The sequence below is a fragment of the Carassius gibelio genome, chromosome A25 (assembly GCF_023724105.1).
Source record: "Carassius gibelio isolate Cgi1373 ecotype wild population from Czech Republic chromosome A25, carGib1.2-hapl.c, whole genome shotgun sequence".
Taxonomy (NCBI): domain Eukaryota; kingdom Metazoa; phylum Chordata; class Actinopteri; order Cypriniformes; family Cyprinidae; genus Carassius; species Carassius gibelio.
In genome coordinates this window covers 5,355,907-5,372,456 of record NC_068395.1, presented here as the reverse complement: position 1 = coordinate 5,372,456, position 16,550 = coordinate 5,355,907, and the positions used below count along the sequence as shown (strand labels likewise).

Here is a 16,550-nt window from a genome sequence, read left to right as displayed (position 1 = left end):
GAAGATCAAAACATAACACTAAAATCACTATAATTTTACAACCTTCTCTGCTAAACCAAATGACTGCTTATATAAAAAATGTTTTAAATAATGGCGTTCAAGGTATTTGATCTGGCGTGAATGCAGGGTAAATTAATCATGCGATAAATTATGACAAGTCATTTATTTTAATGTGAGGTTGTGAAGTAGTACAACCCGGTTTATGAGCGCTAATAATGTTTACGGCAGCATTGCTAACATGTCAAAACCATGTTTAGGTGTTACAAGATTCTGTTAGAACACCCAGTTTCGTGTTTAAATAGTCTTTGCTTAGCTTTTTCTAGTCTAAATTGGTTCACCTGGTCTCAAAACCCCAAAAACCCTTTAAACCATCTAAATTAAGTGACCAGCTAAGACCAGCAAACCACCTAAGTCTAGCAATTTTTTTAAAGCAGGGTTTTAAAACAGTTGTACATGTCACAGAAAGATGATACTAAACTGCTGCCATCATTTCTTACATCACCTGAGGGTGTTTTCCTGTGATTTTCACAACTGGAAGTGGACAAGGTAGTGCTAGAGCTAGTCCGCTCAAATCTTGAAGATAGAGCTAGTCCACTTAAAATCTGGACGTCTTGAAGATTAACATCATCTTATCTGCCTGACCAGACTGAACAGCAACTAGGCTTAGCATTATGGGTCACTCGTGCCACGCGCAGCTTTCAGTTTAGAAGTCCCTGACATCAGAAAGCATGCTAACGTTAGCTGTTAGCATGATAACAGTGCTAAAAGCCGGCAAAAACTCCTCGATTAGTAAACATGGTGGGTCGCAGAGCTAGATAGTGCCGGCAACATGCATCATCCCATCGGATATAACAAGTAAACCGCACTATTCATTACGATAACGGATAATCATTTTGTTCAGTCTGATATCGGCCTTCCCAGCTCTCTAGCTCCCTTGTTTGAGATAAAAGCAACGGGAAACTCATTAGTGAGAACGGCCCAGCAGGAAAACTCCCGCGTGGTGTCTGGATCTATAAGTTATTGCATGAAAGGTGTGCGTAGATCAACAATAATAATCTAGACTCTTGTGCATCGGTTTGGGAGGAAAGGAGTATTAGTACATACAGACGTGCACACTAACACACTTCACTGTGCGGTATTGAGTCCAGCACCCACGGTGTTATTGGGCAGGGTTGCCTGGGCAACCACCTCAGAGCTCCTTGCAAACAAGTGAGTATTGTATTGTATTGTGGGTCAGCCAAGAGCAATCTGCTGCTCTCTGACCAAGCATGTCTTCCGTTTTTTGTTTTCCTTTGCTAGTGTTTACTGCCGCACACCTTGTTCAAAGAGAACATCTGCATATGATGACCTAATCAAAAAAGAAACCTGCATGCTTAGAGAGGGTTGCACGGTAGTTAATTTATGCACAATACTGCTATACAGCATAAGACGGAAAAACGCAGCCAAATCAAAATGGCCTCTAAATCTGTTTTTTAGAGCAACTGATTTCTCACATTGCCTGCTTTCACGAGGACCGGTATTGACATTTGCTTCACAGCACAGGTCTGAACAATCACAGCTTACACCGGTTCAGGGAGCTTGTATGGCTATGAACTGAAATAAGCAATGTGCAAAATTTCAGGAATAAAATTACATCATTCTATTATATATTAAATTATATATATATATATATATATATATATATATATATAGAGAGAGAGAGAGAGAGAGAGAGAGAGAGAGAGAGAGAGAGAATATAATATAAAATTGAGAAATATTAATAAAAAAATTATGTATACACACACACACACACATGTGTATGTATATATATATATATATATATATATATATATATATATATATATATATATATATATATATATATAAATAATTGTTTTTTAAATATTTATCTGTTTTATATTAAATCCTATATATATATATAATATATTCTATTTTATATAGAATTATAGAGAGGTATGTGAGCCCAAGTTTATTTGTGTTGCGCATTTCCCACGTCATGCTGATATTTAGTTACTTTAAAAATTTGTATAGAATAAATGTTGCATGTATAATAAATGTTGTTTAAAATGAATTACACTACAATTTATGGTTGTTTAATGCTGTTTTTTGGTGTTAAATTGAAAGGATTTGTTGAACTAAAAAAAAAATTATAGGGTTTAAAATGTTTGTAAACATTTTGTTTTATTTTCCAGTATTTTACATTCTATGTAGTAACGTGACTTATACACTGACGCAACTTATATGTGTTTTTTCTCTCAACAATGCAGTTTTGAACCAATGCTACTTATAGTCAGTTTTGACTTATTTTCCAAAAGGAACTGTTATATCGAAGGGGAAAAAAAGACTCAGTAGCTGCAAAGTGTCAACAATTTAAATTTGTTTTGAATTAAATATTTAGATAATGATATTAGAATTTAATTTATTAGAAAACAATTTGATGCTTGAAGGAATCAGTGAGTGGTCTGGATATAAACACTTTGAACTTTCCCAACTCACATTCTCTACATTACACTATTCTTGCTATCACAGTCTAATAGAGGAACATTTTTATATAATGCGTTGACATTGAAATAATTTCCATTAAATGCTCAGAGCCTATGTGATAACAACTGCAATTTTGGCCTGGCCGATAAGGACTTAGTCAGGCACTAATAGCCAGAAGCAATGTGTAAAGGCTAAATATCTCTAGTGGGACAGATTCAGCGTCCCTCACGGACACAATGTGAGAAGAGAATAATAGTAACTGTTGGGTGTTTGGCAGTGTAATAAAGAACCAGGCTTATAAACCTAGGGAACATAAAGCTTACCGTAAAGTCCTAAATCAGCATCCTGGTCATCGACAGGCCTCCCAGGAAGAGGAAAGCTGAAGACGCTCTTATCTGAGGTCAGTGGAAGAGGGACTTTGGGATTGCACTTCCTCATCAGCTGGATCGCCGGTTCCACCAGAGATTCGAGGCCTTTCATGGTCAAGCAATTCTTCAGACAAAATTCAGCAAGTTACAAATACTTCAAAGCGCTACATGTGATCTCCAAGTGACATTTCATCTGTGCAAAATATGCATCAGAAGCAAAAATGTGCTTCTTTAGAGCACATTAGCAGAGAGAGCATGGTAATGTCTAGGGCCATTACTTAGCAAGTCCCGCTAAAAATCACAGTGCGATTCAAAAGTTAAATGATTAAAGCATCAGGAACAGAGCAATGTAATTAAAGAAAGTAGTAAAAAAAAAGTGCAATACCTCAAATAAATACCATGATATGAGATGTAATGAGAACTTTGGGACCAAATAGTGGGCTGAAATATCACCTGAGTGGTCTGGAAGAGAAGACTAATGCCACCTTCAGCGACCAGGGCATCTCTGCCCACAACTGAGTTGGCAGCACGCTGCAGACAATGAAGTAGAGCTCTAAGGATAGGAATGCTCATAAGGTTGACGTCACTGTTGTGCCAGTCTTCGTACAGCTTCAGAAGATCTGCAATGTAGCCTTTTGCGACGGCAGTCCGACAGTTGACCTCTGTAGACGAACATGAGGAGAACATTCAGTATTTTTATGATAGAGGAAATGGTTTTTGTTTTTACCCAGAAATATAAAGATCATACCCTAAAGCAGTAAAAAATGTGGTCACATTTAGCATTAATTTGCTAATTTTCGCAGGTGAAATCTAAACACGTGATTAGACATTTTATGTGAGGCCGAAAAATTTCGCTCAAAATTGGCTAATGAAACCTCACCTTAAGAATTGTTTCAAGCCAGATCAAAGTTTACTGAAAAACAGCTGATTTGATCTTTACTGTTCAGCTTAACCAACAGCCTTAAAAATGAAATCAGAGAATCAGATTTCATCAGAGAATATGGTTAACAGGCAGCGTTTGAGAAGCTACTACAACTGTAGTACTGTAGATGTCTCTGTGATGTACGTATGTGTGCTATCAGGGATATGAAAAAAGGACTTGAACACATGTTAGCAGCATGTTTTGTTTTACTACACCGGTAGGCCTACTTTTTTTTTACTTCTGACTTGACATTTAAAAAATTAACTATCAATTAAGATGTACAGTGTGACCAACAGCCTGAAATGTTTTGTCAGAATATGCTTAGCAGACAACTGTAGCTTACCAAGCTAAATGCTAATCATAACAAAAGCAGCTAGCTGCACTACAAACTGTAAACAGCTAAAGCTAACTAAATATTTTGCTCTAAAAAGTAGCAATATGACAAACAGAGACTTCTGTGAATCAGTGAATAATTTCTGTTTGAGCCAGTTGAATAAAACCACCTGAACAAACTGAACACACTATGCTAAATATGGTAAATATAGGAGCATGTTTATCTAGTGCTACACTTTTCTCTATGCTAACAGTTACTGTTAATGCTAAAGAAATGACTCTACTTTTGTTTAATACCACTGCTGGCAGAATATGAGTCTAAAAAATACTTGCTCATCCGCACTAGCGTTATCATTTGTCTAATGTACCAAAAAAAGATGCATATCATTCATCATCATTCCATCCAAATCCTTTGTCCAGAAGGCTCCTGAATAATTAAAGTAGAGGCTGACATCCATTTAACAAAGAACACAGTGTCCATTTGAATACACGCCAGATTTGTTTTTGAGGAGAAAGAAGCTTTTTTAGCTAGCTAGCAAGTTAGAAACAGGCTAATATTTATTTGAAGCATCTGTATGTATCATTCATAGTCAAATTGACCTCTCTTTCGCTCTCACTTTCTCATGTCATGCTCTGTTGTGCTGTTTATTAATAAAATGTAATAAGAACATACATCATTCGGGCACTAAAGAGCCATATCAACAGAATGCAATAACACTGGGATGATGGAGAGGGAACAAAAAAGCATGTGACTCTGCCTGTCAGAGCGAAAAGATTTGTCAGTATGGCACAAAAGGTTAAATGAGATCAAAAACAAGATGGTGGAGAAAGAGCCACTATGGGCGAAGACTTAATTTCCGTTCTTTAGGCCAGTGACAGGTCTGGTGCCTGAGGTAAGCACGGTCATGTCTCACAGCACGCCTTATTCTCCATGCTGGCAATTAGTTTATCATGAACAAGAATATGGCCACTAGCTAGGGTCTTGTTCTTCTAAATATTAGGACACTGATGACTAGATTACCCGTGATGCAATTATGAGGTCACATACAATGTAGCTAGTATAATAACATGGCTACAGTATGTAACATGCATCATACATCTTTGTTGTAGCTGTCATTATGAAAAAGGAGTTTGGCCTTTATTTGTTAAGAATAACAATACATCTATAATGACATCCACACATAAATATAAAATATGAAAAGAATAAACACTAATAAATATATGAACTCTTGACTGCGTGACACTTATTACAGTCAACTATGCGAAATGATATGGAAGTGTAATGCGGTCAAGAGAGCTGCCTGGAACTATGTTCGCCGTGCGTTTCCCTGAAAATAATTGCACACCTCAGAACTTTCATCAGCCAATCAGATTCAAGCATTCAACAGTCCCGCAGTAAACAAAGATGAAAATATAATATAGTATTCAAATAATTGTGTATTACTCCAAGTAGAAAGGGATACATTTGAAAGCCATTTCAATTCTAGCTCATTTTGGTTGCATCGACAGTATCTGAGCAGAGGATTTGTTTCAGATTCACTGCATGTCTTCCGCTGATCTCTTTCCAGGACTGAAGTGACATTATTAAATCAATGTTTGAAAGCCCGCCTGTGAAACTGTCAAAAGAATTTCCACTCTCCTTGTTTTAAAAGAAATCCTCCAAGCTCAGTATTCAGTTGGTTCCTCCATAAATCTCTCCAGCCGAAGACGTTGAGAGAAGGGGCAGGGGGGCTCCATGCGAGGGAGTTCGCTGGACTCTCGGCCTAAAGTCTCCTTGCTTCTGATGAAGGGGTTGGAAAGGGGCCAATCAAGACTCTAATGGAGGCCGTGTTTGCGATATGAAGGTCAATGTTATTTACCTCCACGTGCATGCAAAACAATCAGTGAAGGAGTAACAAAAGGATATAAGGAAATGGGTAGTTCTGAAGCCTGTGTTGTGAATCTATTCCTTTAGCTTGTATCCTTCCTGAATTTCCAGTATGGGAGTCATGAACTCTGCAGTTCTATGACTTGCACAAGTACAGCAATCTGAAATATTAATATCTGCAATGGTTTTCTGTCAGGCTTGGACTTCTTGAAGAATTCTTTGCTGCTGCTAATGTAGCCAGAGGGTTTCTAGGAGTTTAAAGCAGGGTCTGTGAATACAGTGGAGTATGATGTCTCAGAATATGGAAATGCTGTGCCATCGTGGACTCCGGAGATTCTTATAATCACTGGGACAAATGCTGCAGCGCAGATCTGATGTGTAGAAAACATGAAAATACTTCTGCAAAGTTTGCTGGAGGAAATATGGCCACATTAGATGATTATCAAGCTCTCGCCACATCCTCCGGAGAAATAAAAAGTGTGCAGACAAAAGGCACAGACAGCTTGGCTTTGCCCGACGGAGGAGAATTAATTGTGGCATCACTGACCAGACGTGTTTCTCTTAGAGCAGGCTCCTAAAAGCCCCACAGAGCATAACATTATTCACAGGCTCACTGACTGCAGAGCATCAACAGGTGCAGTGGCTGTGTTCTCAATGGGAGAGAGAAGGATGGGACTCACAGAGTCACACTGACCCCTGCAGGACGACAGGTGAACTGCAGGTAGCGTGGACTCAAACACACACAGACACTGTTATATATACACACTACTGTTCAAAAGTTTGGGATCAGTAAGATTTGTAACGTCTCTTATGCTCATCAAGGCTGCATTTATTTGATCAAAAATACAGAATTTTTTTTTAATTTTTCATAATGTGTTTAGCTACAATATAAAATAATGGTTTCTATTTAAATATACTTAAAATTTAATTTATTTCTGTGATGCAAAGCTGAATTTCCATCAGCCCTTACTACAGTATAAAGTGTCACATGATCATTCAGAAGTCATTCTGATATGCTGATTTATTATTAGACTTATCGATGTTGGCAACAGTTAAAGCTGATTAATAAAAAGTTAAAAAGAACAGCATTTATTCAAAATATAAATCTTTTCTAACAACATAAATCTTTGCTGTCACTTCTTATCAATTTAAAACATTGAACGACCCCAAACCTTTGAACGGTAGTGTATATTGTCCGAAAATATTTATATTTTAAATAAATGCTCTTAACTTTTTATTTATCAAAGAATCCTGAAAAAAAGGATCACAGGTAAAAAAAAAAAAAAAAAATGTAAGCAGCACAACAGTTTCCAACACTGATAATAAATCAGCATATCAGAATGATTTCTGAAGGATCATGTGACACTAAAGACTGGAGGAATGATGCTGAAAGTTCAGCTTTGTATCGCAGGAATAAATTAGATTTGAATGTATATTAAAATAGGTGGAAAAAAACATTATTTACATCATAATAATATTTAACAATTATTTTCCTCTATTTTTAATCAAACAAACGCAGCTTTGATGAGCATAAGAAACTCCTTAAAAAAATCATTCTGTTCCCAAACTTTTGAACAGATATTGTGTGTGTGTGTGTGCGTGTGTGTGTGTCTGTTTATGTACACACAAACACACACAACTACATACATGGAGAGAGTACTAAAAATATATATTTTATACATTCCATACATAAATAATTTATAACCTTTATGTATGTACATGTTTAAAGGGACTAGAATATTATAACAAAATTATACTATATATTATATAAAATATGTATACACTACATTAAGTAGACAGCAAACCTTAAAATAAATAAATAAAAACAAACATAAAACCTTTGGAACAGGGCTGTGAAGCTCAGCATACTGGGAGAATTTGTCTCCTGAAACATTATTGTGATGCCCCGGCATGTTCACAAAAGTTAAAGCAAAAGGAACTTACTTGAGCATAGCATTGCAGCAAAAGCGTCAGCGGCTGCCCTGTGAAACAACAGAAAACACAACTCACATTACAAAATGTATATGAGCCATTTCATTTCTACAGTTGTGTCATGCGTGCACCATTCTATCTCCCTCCGAAGACACATAAAGCTAAGTACCACGGGCACACATCCAGCGGCACTTAGCATTGGCGGGATGGTGGAGAGGCTGCCGCCCAGTATATATATATATAAAATAAATTAAAAAAAAGATTCCTGTCATTGTGATCATGAGCATTTACTTAGCAGCGACAGGGCTGCTGATTCAGCAGAGTCTCCATATTCCTCTCCCCAATACGCGTGGGGTAAACGCAGAACAATTATGAATGGCTTTGCAACAATCTGGCAATAAATATTGCCAACGGCCTGTCGGCTTGACAAAATCCAATGCCTTGAAATATGAGGAGAGAGCGAGCTACATATTTGAGCTTCTGAGATGGAAAAGCCGGGAATAAAGATTAAGAAAAAGCTTAATCAAGAAAGAAAGACAGAAAGGCGCTCTGCTTTCTACATCTACGCTTTGCCGCACGTAATGTTGTGTAAGACCAAATCAAGTGGTGCATTTGATATTGAACCAAAGAAAGGCTTCACTTCGATTAACCCAACCAATCAAAGCCCCAACCATAAAATCAGAGCTATTACTAGTTATTTTCAGAGCCAGAAGCATGTTCTCCTTGTGCAAATCCCATTTAGCACAGTCAAGAAGACATACTATTCTAACATACCTCTCATTTCACATCATTAATCATTTCATTGTGCATCTTATTGTACACTTGGGTTCTTTTTCTTCAACTAAAAAAAAAAAAAAAACACGTGGTCCTTCTCTTGTGCGGCGCAATGGTCTCCTTTGTGCCATCTGCACAAACAGTGCTATCAAGCCAATTTCAACTCTCAACACATCACAATTGGAATCATCTCTGAGAGTTTTTGATAGGGGTCACACTGCAGCGATGGACAGCATTATCGTCGCCACTGGGATCAAGACAAGACACTGAGCAAATCAATGTCAACGCCACATGTGTTGAGAAAGCATGCACCGTGAGCATCAGAAATGGGCCTATTATCCACATGGGGGTATTTGGCTTTAAATGCTGCTCTTGTCATTCAACTAACAGACTCTAACTTACTGTTTGCTGTCCATGTAGTCTCAGACTCAAACAGTCTGTTCACAGTCCATCTGGTGAATGTCCCACATAAAATAGGCAAATTCTAAACTCAAAAAACTCAAATGAATGGAGAATGTCTGAATTCATGCACGGAATTGTGGTAAATAGATGGACTGAAAGAAGAAAAGGAACAGACAGACAGATAAAGATAGATACACATGTAGATAGATAGACAGACAGAGAGAAAGACTTAGACAGAGGCTCTCTCTCTCTGTTTCTCTGGTCACATGGCATGGCAAATCTTGAAAAGCTCATTGATTTAGTGCAGTATGTAGCCATACCCCTACAGTGCACAACATTGTTAAGTCTCTATCACAGAGACAATATGTCACTCCCTGTTCACCAACCGCAAGAGAGCACAAACAGCCCAGCGGTGGAGCAGACAGAAGCTCACTGACGCAAAACCGCTATTCTGTCCTCAGGATAGTCAGGCCGCTTTACCCGCAGCCTCTCTGTTTGTGGACACTGGGAGCTCCATAAAGAAATCATATCATGTCTCGCCTATGACGCTGTCGGAGTCTTTGAGCCATGCTGCCGACGTTAATGCAAACAGTGGCATATTGCAATTTCAGAGGCAAATGCCATTGTTTCCGCACGCTAACGACTTGTCGCTTCTTTGAAATGACACGCGGTATCAGTCGGTAGGACTACGAGCATCAGTGCGCAGATGTTCTGCAGGGATTTGAGCAACGAGACTGAGCTGTCAGCAGAAAGCCAAAGCAGACAAATTTGACAATATGGAAGATCTGATGTGCCTGTGCGCTGAGTATTGTTTTTATATGTGTTTAAAAGATATAAAAATGATATTCTTGCTTAAACTGGTTAGTGAGCAGTAAATACTGCATGCAAAAGATAGCCAAAAGTGACGTTTGCAGAAAAAACAACAACTTTTGTTCATGTGCACACAATAGTTTTGCTTAATTTTTATTAATAAAAATACTTAATTGATTAAATAAGTAAAATAAATATTAATAGGAGTAACAATAAACAATAAAATCAATATATAATAATAATAAATATTATTAGTGGTATTACTACATTTACACATTTTGCATAAGTATTTATTATTACTTCTTGTAATAAATATTAAACACAAAAGAATAATCTTGGTAAAAAAACAGTTGACAGTAGCCATTGCCTTCCATGGTATTGAAAAAAAAAATACTATAAAGGTTAATGGCTACCATCATCTGTTTTGTTCTTCAAAATATTTTCAGAAGTAAGAAACAACTTGAGGGTGAATAAATGATGACATTTAAAATGTTAAGGTGAACTATCCATTTAATATTATTATTCTTATTATTATTATTAATTAACATTTTTTTGTATTCTAATTATGATAATTTGTTAAACAATGCATCATAATTTCAATTATGCTACGTAAGGTAATTGCAGTTTAATGTTGATATCTAGTTCAATATGGATCTGCAGAAACAGGTGGCTTACAATGACCTTCTGCTGGAAAGCTGAACCATTAAAGACTTTCTGATCTTGAAACGGTTGCAAATATCATTATCTGGCAGATAAAACACAGCACACATGCTGTTGGCATCACACAAGCCTCGTCAGGTAACTGTAGATAGCCTAGAGAGGGCGCTGTACTTGCTTCTGCCAGCTGCTGGAAAACTGGACCAATTCCATATGGTGTTGCTGATAGCTCCCTGCACACATACAGCGGATTACAGCAGAACGCCATCTAATTACAATTCTCGCTCTCCTGTACACTTCCTTTTCTTGTGGGAATTCTGGCATGGATGCACTAGAGGAGAAAATCTGCATGTGCACCAAGCCGACAAATACATGTATCAGATGTGGGTGTAATCCAGTTCTAGCCTTACATTCAATATTGCAGTTTAATTTGACTTTATCTGCCTCGCAGAGCTGTGCTCCTGGAGTTAAGCAGCCAGAGAGGGTCCTCAGGTTATCGCACGGACTCACAGAGCCATTGATCAGCTCTAGTCTTTAGTTCCGATTTAAGAGCAGCTACACAATCAGGAGAAGTTCTGGCCACTAATTGGTCAGGCCGCCAATTAGACACTGATGCTTCACTTAACCTGTTGGCAGTGAGCAGCAAATTAACAAGACAATGAGGCGAGATAGCATGGTCCTTCAGAGACTAGGCGCAGACAGGCATACCAGCACACTACTATTTCTGAAACAAAGAACAGACAGACACACAGATAGATATTGCCCCTACAAAGTGTGTAGGGAGCAGTGAACACTACATAGGGAGTCTCTGAATTGGAACGCAGCTTGGATCAGGGTTTGCTGCTATGTGCAGCAGCATCAGGTCACACTCAGCAAGTGCTGCACACTTCATGTGGGAATTCATTCCCTGTCACTGCAGGTCAAGCACTGTTTATCCAAGTCAGGCTAGTAACTGCCAATCAGCACCTGGCTAACACATATCTATGCAGCACACAGTTGCCAGACCCCAGTAAACAAGCATGTTCTGAGCATTTTAATGAGCATGTATGCTAAAACTGAGTTGTATCACGCATGCAAATTGCCCAGGACATGATTTAATCTAAGAGTTACAAAATAAGACACTAATTATACAAGGCCAGCGCACCGAGGACCGCATCTTATGATTGTGTTAGCATTTCTGGTTTGATAGGTCACACCACATGCGGCGCAGCAAACAAACGCACAGCGCTCGACAGTCGGCCAGCTAATTTCAAAGGAACCCACACACTTTTCTTTGTACTTCTGTGGCCTGCATGAAGCGAGATGAACAAACTCAGTTTCGGAGTAAGTTTACAAAACCAAATAAATCCAACCTGGTTTAGATCAAAAAGTTTGATATAAATGTTCTCAGTCAACTCAGAGTTTGAGCCAGAGTTTGTGATTAACTCCGGAGTGCGTGAACCTGAAAGTGTGACACGTGCAGCAAACAGCCAATCACACGGCACATGTGGAGAGCGTCAGCACAGCGGCAGTTTGATTCACTTCTCGCATGAGTCAGCGAAATTTACCTTATTGCTAAAAACTAAGAGATGTCGTTATTAAAAATATAATGAATCTAAATTCATTTACCATTCAGGAATAATAAACACTGCTGTCTTCTCAAACTTTTGCTGCAGCAGCAAAGAAAATATCTGACTGCAAATGAATCACCTGAATTTATTTATATAGTTTCACCCAGGGCTTAAAAGGAAAACATACATTTTGTCATTTTAAACGCTGCGCATATTAAAGCATATTTATAGGTATAAATATATTTCAATTGATTTAAATTCTAAGCTTAAAGTTAATTGCCACTTCATGGAATAATTTTATGGATACATTATATTAGTTATAAACAATTATAATTGATATGATATAAATATAATAAATACAAAAGTCTGTCAATTTTGTCTGTAAAATTATTTGACTCTAAACGGCTTTAATTTGAAGCGAGGGATGGAGGAGTGGCTTTATTGCATCAGATATATGCCTTTTTGCTCATAGCTGATTGGTCCAGTTTGGGTTTGCGATCTCTAACCCAGAAAAAAACCCACTCGGGAGCAGCGTAATTCTGTAGCATAAGTTACCATGGTGGCAAAACCTGACCGGCTTTGTGATACAGGCCACTGACCTTCTGGTGTTGGAAGGATTTGATATCACTGAAAGTTAAATTATGTCTGTACATTTAGTGGATCACACAGATTCCAGGTGATACCGGTGTTTAGAATCGACAAAAGTTAAAATAAAATAAAATAAATAAATAAAATAAAATAAAATAAAATAAAATAAAATAAAATAAAAATGATGATGATGATGATGATTATTATTATTGTTATTATTATTATTATTATTATTATTATTATTATTATTATTATTAAGGCTAAAGACACATTAAAACTATAATAATACAAAAAATATTATTATTTTAGTTTATGCGAGTTTAGCATACAATTATTATTAGTATTAATATTGTTGTTAATGTTGTTGTTATAAAAAAAATAAAACTAAAAAAATTCCAGTCAAGTCTGTAATATTTACTATTATATTAAATGTATTATTATAGTAAATTATAATTAATTTAATATCAAAATAAGAGCAGTCTATGCTGGCAAACATCTTTATTTAGACTAATGTAAGCAAGCATTTGATTAATGTAATGGCCAGCGCTTTCAACACGCAGAACTATTCATACTATCAAGCAAGATCAGCGTAAGCTAATGACGCACCCACACGATATGTGATACTCACTTGACGGTGCGTAAGTGCTTGGTGGTGTGTGGAGATATAAGCTTGAAGACCACATCCAGCCCTCGGTTCTTCCCCAGCAGGTCAGCCGTGGTCACTAAAAACACCAGATATGTGATTAACACAACAATAAAAAGTCTTGGCAACATTGCTGAACCCAACACTACTGTAAAGATAGCATTTCATAGCACCATATACTGGATCCCCCGTCAATCTTGTTGGGGGGAGGGGGGGGGGATGTGATCGTTCTCCACAAGGATAGACTCAAGGGGGAACTTTAAAAGACCACCGGAGTCCAAACTTCACGCTTATAAACAAGGCATGTGCCCGGATGATATTTCTTCTATTAATACATTGTGCATGCTACAAGGCTAGCTAACATCATAAACGCTGATGGCCGCTACGGTGAAATCTCTTCGGCGTCCCAGGGTATGCAGCTTTTACGTCTAGTGTTTCAAAAAAAGATATATTTCTACTTTTATGATAAACCATAAAAGACTTTTGGATGCCTTTTCGGAAGGATAACAGAGGTGCATTTCTCACGGTCACACCCTGAGAGCTAAACTTCCTGTGCCGGTATCATTCACAGGATAGCTGTCACATAACTGATAAACAGACCCCACACTATCAACTCTGCATACAGCAAAAAAGACGACTGCATTTGAAATCAAATCCAACAATTTGCATTTTATGGCTGCTTACCCGTTATCACATTTTCCATGAAAACAAGCACTGGTGGAATCGCACACAAAGAGTAAATCAAAGGTGGGGGCCAACCTCCCCCTGCCCCATGCAGAGCAATAACACAATATATTCTTCTTTAACTTAGATATGAACACAGTGGGTGCATAAATACAGTAATAATGCAGTTCCAGAACAAACAGCACAATAAGTGCTAATGCTTGGTTTGCAATTTCACCTGAACACTTTTCATAGGTGGAAATGTGTTATGAAAGATGGGAAGATAACTACAGATACCAAGAAATGAGCAGATGTGCATCAAAAGAAGCTGTTTCATAGGGATTATATTAAACCACAGCGGTACACAGGTAGAAACTAAAGTTGAAAAATATGAAAAATGGAAAAAAGTTTTTGTTTAGTTTGCTTCTCATGATTCATACTAAGATTCATTCATGCAAAATTGATTAAAAATCAATTCACTCAATGTTTTTGAGTCAGAAAAGTTGTTTGCACTTATTTGACTGTATCTCATCTACTTTAAATCATGACTTGATCTTGAAGCTTAGGAAGACAAAACTGAACTGATCTGAGACCCGACCCGACTCACCAGAGGAGCAGAAGACTCTAAGGACCCAAAGACAGGCTGCGGCTCTCCGGGACTTCTCTGTATTCTGCCGCAGCAAACCCAGAACCACCAGAACTGCATCTGCCTTCTGTGCTTTCAGACCAATCTGACGATCTGAGGCAAATAAGAAAATGATGGTTCTCTTTGACCTTCATAAAATGTCCATTTGTAATGTCTTGTTCTGACAGTGTTTTGCTCACTACAGGGATCTGGGAAGGCAACATTTTTGAGCAGTTGGCAGCTGCGATGAAACAGTTTGAAGATCAAAACCACATTCACCGGGATGACTAATAGGGAAATTGGTATATCAAAGGGACATCATCAATTTTTCGAAATCAAACACTAATGCAGATTCATTCGAAGTGTGAACACAAGCACTGGAGTGATACACGAGACCAACAGTTTAACATTAATATAAGATCATAATCTGCAAATTTAAACTAACTGTGCAAAATTCCTTAGTAAATAAATCAATATAATAATAAATAAATAATGCACCAATATTAAAATTATGGAAGATTCCAAAAAGCCAATATTCTTTTCCATTATATGGCAGATAACATTTGGTTGATATTATATTTCTATAGAAATATGTCTAAAAAAAAATCAGTTTTAAATGTTAAATCAGTTTTAAGTGCTGAAGGTAAATAAAGCCATGACATTTTAAATGTACAATACACAAATGTCATTTTGAAAATGACTAAAGATCATATTTAAAATTGTTATTAAATTATTGGTGTTTTTAAAGATTTACTTTAAATAAAAATCAGATTATGGCAATCTAAATGCACATGCATGCACTATTAAATATCCAAATTATAACTGTACATATAAATGTAAAAATAATAATACATTCATTATAATGTGTTACTGTATATAGATATACTTTGCATTTATTCAAACAATTTTTTTTTTTTTTTTTTTTAATTATCACTTTTTTCATCCATTTCCTCCAACTAGGTTTCATAGAGCCAATTTTTCCACAATCAATTTTTCTGATTTTTCCTGTTGATTATCAGTCACTTGTCACATGAAGTCAAATGGGATGCAAAAGCCACATAAGGTTGCACTCAAAAATAACTTTATCTCTTATTTGAGGCATGAAAGTGAATTAGTTGCACTTGCATAATCATTTTTCATTTTGTGTTCCACAAATAAAACGTTACACAGATTCAGAACGACGAAACAATGAGTAAATGATGACAGTATTTTCATCTTTTGGTAAACTATTCTTGTAAGATGAGAAAAAGCAGAGTAATGAAAACGCTGTAGGATGTTACAGTATTTCCATACAGTACATCAACTATTTATGGATCTGGAAATCAGTGCAGATCATTGCACCATGCACCATGCAAATAGATTATTAAAAACACAGTGTGGGGTGGAAAATACTGTCCGTAAAAACCCACCACCTAAAGAGGAATGCCACAGAAACCATTCAAACCCAACATCCCGCAGGCCCACCATGACTACACGTGCTTACAAAAACAGCTTGAGCACAAAAAGAAAAAGAAAATAAATTCCCACTAGCAGATGAGTTTATGTTCTCAACAGATGGAGTTTGTTTTTAGACGTGTTTTGTCTAAGTGGTAAAGGGAGACGTGAAGATGAAGGAAAACATGCCCTGCTGGTTTGACTCAGGGTTCATTAGGACAGACATCAAAGTGCAAGGGTGGAACGCTGACAGACATGAGATCCAGCAAGGGATCAAACTCTCGCTCTTTAAGTTACACAGCGTCTAAACACTGGCCGTGCTTGTGCTCAAACTACAACCTCTGACCCCTCAGGACTGAGGGCTTTTACCTGACCCGACAGTGACCCTACACATGCTGTCTGCACCCTCAGACGAGATGTGACTTATGGGCATTCTGCACATTAGAGATGTCTATTTTTGGCGAGGTGCTATTTATAGCAATCCAGCAAAGAACTCAG

General features: G+C 37.3%; 1 protein-coding gene across 4 annotated transcripts in view; it reads right to left on the bottom strand.

Annotated features, from left to right (window-relative positions):
- The window catches only part of LOC127947485 (cytosolic carboxypeptidase 4), a 150,842-nt gene that overhangs the window by 103,174 nt on the left and 31,118 nt on the right, over positions 1–16,550 (bottom strand). For all 4 annotated transcript variants that reach the window (XM_052544644.1, XM_052544643.1, XM_052544646.1 and 1 more), the window contains exons 5-9: positions 14,601–14,732; positions 13,316–13,409; positions 7,919–7,956; positions 3,306–3,514; positions 2,808–2,976 (exon numbers count right to left, since the gene is read on the bottom strand). In XM_052544644.1, coding sequence (XP_052400604.1) covers positions 2,808–2,976; positions 3,306–3,514; positions 7,919–7,956; positions 13,316–13,409; positions 14,601–14,732 — 642 coding nt within the window. The remainder of the gene's footprint in view (positions 1–2,807; positions 2,977–3,305; positions 3,515–7,918; positions 7,957–13,315; positions 13,410–14,600; positions 14,733–16,550) is intronic.